Genomic DNA, 3,198 nt, shown 5'->3' on the forward strand with positions numbered 1-3,198 from the left:
AAACAATCCACGAATTATGTTAATGTTAAGTTAACTGATATGCTAAAGAGAGGGAAATCATGACAAATGTTCTCTCAGGAAGACCAACTAGATACTAATTTGTTTAGCATTTTCAAATCACCAAAAACAGCGGGCGAGCGTCCGTGTGTGGGTGGGTGGGTGGGTGGGGGGGGGATTGCAGCAGAGATCTTTTCACAAACCTCCAATAACTTCGGTTCACTACTAGAATGCAAATAATGAGCAACTCGTTCCTTCTCCCTCTTCAAGCACTCCTCGGCCTAGTGAAAAGGACATCCAATGCACATATATTATTGTCCTTAACTATGTAAACAATAAGGAAAAAGCTCCTGAAACTACCTTTAACATATAGTCAGGACAAGAGTCTTCCACGATCCAGGTTTGGGCCTTGATAGAGTAGTAGTCTGCAGTATCCTTCAGCAAGAAATCTTCAAAATCATTCTCGTAACATTCCATACTGCCTAAGCCAATCTCAACAAATATATCCAAGACATTCTTTAACAGAGCCCTGTCAATTTGTTCACCCTCACGTTCTTGGTCTATCTGTTGAAGGAGGATGTCACAACCACATATAGAAAAATCATCTGTTCGGACTGCTATGTGATGCAAAGACTTACCAAGGAAATGACTGCACTTTTTACTTTCCCTTTGATTTCTTGATATACCTTTACCATTAGAAAAGAGTTAAAACAAAGAAGGCAAAACAACTACATATAAATAACTTCACTGCCAGATCACATTCATTTACCAAATCTCGAAAGCAACTGAGCCCAACTTCTCTCAATGCTGGAAGCGATCTACGTGAAATGAAGTATCGATCAAGGTAATGGAAGAACCGTGATAGCCACCGAACCATCACTTTGTGGTTAGACCACCTCTTTACTAGCTCCCTCAACATAAACTCGTCATGCTTCTCTCTCAATGAAGGTAAGACCTACATGAGTCAAAATAAAGTGTAAAGCCAAACAAGCAAACACACAAAACGTAGCTAAGACAACATAGGAATGATCAAATGTAAGTAACTAAATACCTATGCTACCATAAAACAAGGGCAACTCTGTTATTAAGCTGTTGGTTATAAGTTATAACCAACATTAGAATTGAAGATTTAAAGGCGTGAATGGGGATATCTCTAAGAAGATGTGCCATTAACAATAAGATACAGTTTTAGATGAGACTATAAGCACGATGCATTTTAGCATTAAAAGTAATGTATAATAAATGATCGTGTGAGATAAAAAGGCTCTCAATTATCAATTCCTTGAAACCAAGCAAAAGCGGTTTGCTTAAAAAAAAGAACATTACATTGCGAGATGGCACCTGGCCCAGAGTCATCTAGTCTAGGCTTCAGTCCTCAAACCTACTCGGTCTCCTGTTTTTTTACAGCAAATAATGGACCATACACCTAAGACCATGGCAGATTAGCCAATGTGCCATTACCTAAGATTCGCAATGAAAGATGTCCTTTTTCCATAGAGGCAATGCATGAAAGGTGTACTGATTAATAAAGGTAGAAACCGCTTGAAGAAGCCACCAACGGTCTAGTTTGCAAAAACTTGCCAACTAGGTGCCCTTGGCCTTCAAATGATCATTAACAACCCCCTCATGGGCACTCCCCTCTCTCATTTTTGTGAATCACACCCTAGGCAACGGTTAGTAGTCACAACCCATGATAACTACTCTATCAATTGCTCTGGATTAGGAGAAGAGACATTAAATGTGAATCCCAAAGGTCAGTTCTCTGCTGACTGTTTCTGGCTATGTTTTTATCAGATATTAACCTGATACGCCTTCTAATGATTATTGCAAGTAATATCAGTTCTCCCTTTTCTCTGTAATATGCATGGTAAATATAGCACACAGCTAGTGTAATGTGGAACTCCTATGTATCATGTTTCTTCATTCGCACAGAAGTATGTATCATGCATGAGATTCAAGAGAATTTCCAGGTTGTACTTTGTGACGATGTTAAAATCCCCTACTAATTAGCGTAAAAACATCACGCATAGCTCCTGGTCCCACTATTTCAATCTATAAGGGGTATTTGGTGCGTCACGGACATTAAAGATGTTATCTGACAAAGAGAATAGAAAGAGGCTATAACTTTAATGTCCCTGCTATGCTATGTGCCTATATATATCACAAACAAGTGAGAGAATGTTAGCGTAAGCGTTAATAAATGACGAAGAGAGAGGGGAAGTTAAATGAGACCCAAAAGAGAACACTATGGTTGAATTTCCATAGCTATATGGACATTCTAATTTCACAGGCATCTCCTGATTCTGGCCTCATTTGGCATTCCCTCTCTCCCTTGCATTTATGAGCACCCATTTCAGCTAGTCATTCTCTTGCTCCCAAGACATTGATAGCAGGAAAATTAGAGACATTTCCATGTGCCATTATATTGGTCTAAAGCTCCTTAGGTCCTATTCGGAACATGGGAATTCGACGGTGTACCCCATAGAAATGTTCCAATGATGCACCCCTACTGCATGCTATTTCTGATTCGAATGTAAGTTGCAGGGTACAGACGTATACACTATACTACTACTTTGGTACACCCACAACCTGCATCCAAACAAAGACAGAGAGCAGACGAAACAACTCTAGTGGCCGCATACTGCATATAACAAAACCAGTCCGTTTATAGTATTCGTAACCACACAGAAGTGAAGAGAATCATCATCACGCGCACCACTCCTACACCCCTACCAGCAATAGCAACCGTGTGCACGTCAAAAACTTAAATGCTCCACCCGCCGCACGCGGCACGTCCAATTCGACAGCTAAAATTAACGGGGCACCAGCCACAATCAGCACACGGAGAAGACCCAGCTGCTCACCATGGAGGAGATGTACTCCTCGAAGGACTCGCGGTACTTGTCGTAGAGCTGCTGCGAGTAGTCGTGCGGGGGCTTCTGCGTGCACATGTTGTATATCGTCCTGCGCGAGCAGAGCAGAGCGGCCACGGCGAAAATCAGATGAGGCCGCGGACGGGAGGCGGAATTGGGGGGCAGGGGGTACCGTACGTGTAGAGCATCATGTAGTCCTCGGAGCTGAACTGCGGCTCCGGCTTGCCCTCGAGGATGTTCTTGAGTTTGGTGATGCCCTTCTGCATGAAGGCCCAGCCTTCCTCCAGATCGACGGTCTTCCGCTCGTGCGTCGTCATCGCCGCCGCCG

At 42.7% G+C, this 3,198-nt stretch overlaps 1 protein-coding gene across 3 annotated transcripts in view; it reads right to left on the reverse strand.

Moving 5' to 3' along the window:
* Positions 1-3,192, reverse strand: part of LOC119325931 (cullin-1) — a 7,202-nt gene extending 4,010 nt beyond the window's left edge. For all 3 annotated transcript variants that reach the window (XM_037599663.1, XM_037599657.1, XM_037599669.1), the window contains exons 1-6: positions 3,048-3,192; positions 2,862-2,961; positions 767-952; positions 636-683; positions 358-561; positions 201-278 (exon numbers count right to left, since the gene is read on the reverse strand). In XM_037599663.1, the coding sequence (XP_037455560.1) occupies positions 201-278; positions 358-561; positions 636-683; positions 767-952; positions 2,862-2,961; positions 3,048-3,187 (756 nt within the window). In that variant the 5' untranslated portion in view covers positions 3,188-3,192. The remainder of the gene's footprint in view (positions 1-200; positions 279-357; positions 562-635; positions 684-766; positions 953-2,861; positions 2,962-3,047) is intronic.
* Between the last annotated feature and the right edge of the window lie 6 nt (positions 3,193-3,198).

Source organism: Triticum dicoccoides, chromosome 1B, assembly GCF_002162155.2.
Source record: "Triticum dicoccoides isolate Atlit2015 ecotype Zavitan chromosome 1B, WEW_v2.0, whole genome shotgun sequence".
NCBI lineage: Eukaryota > Viridiplantae > Streptophyta > Magnoliopsida > Poales > Poaceae > Triticum > Triticum dicoccoides.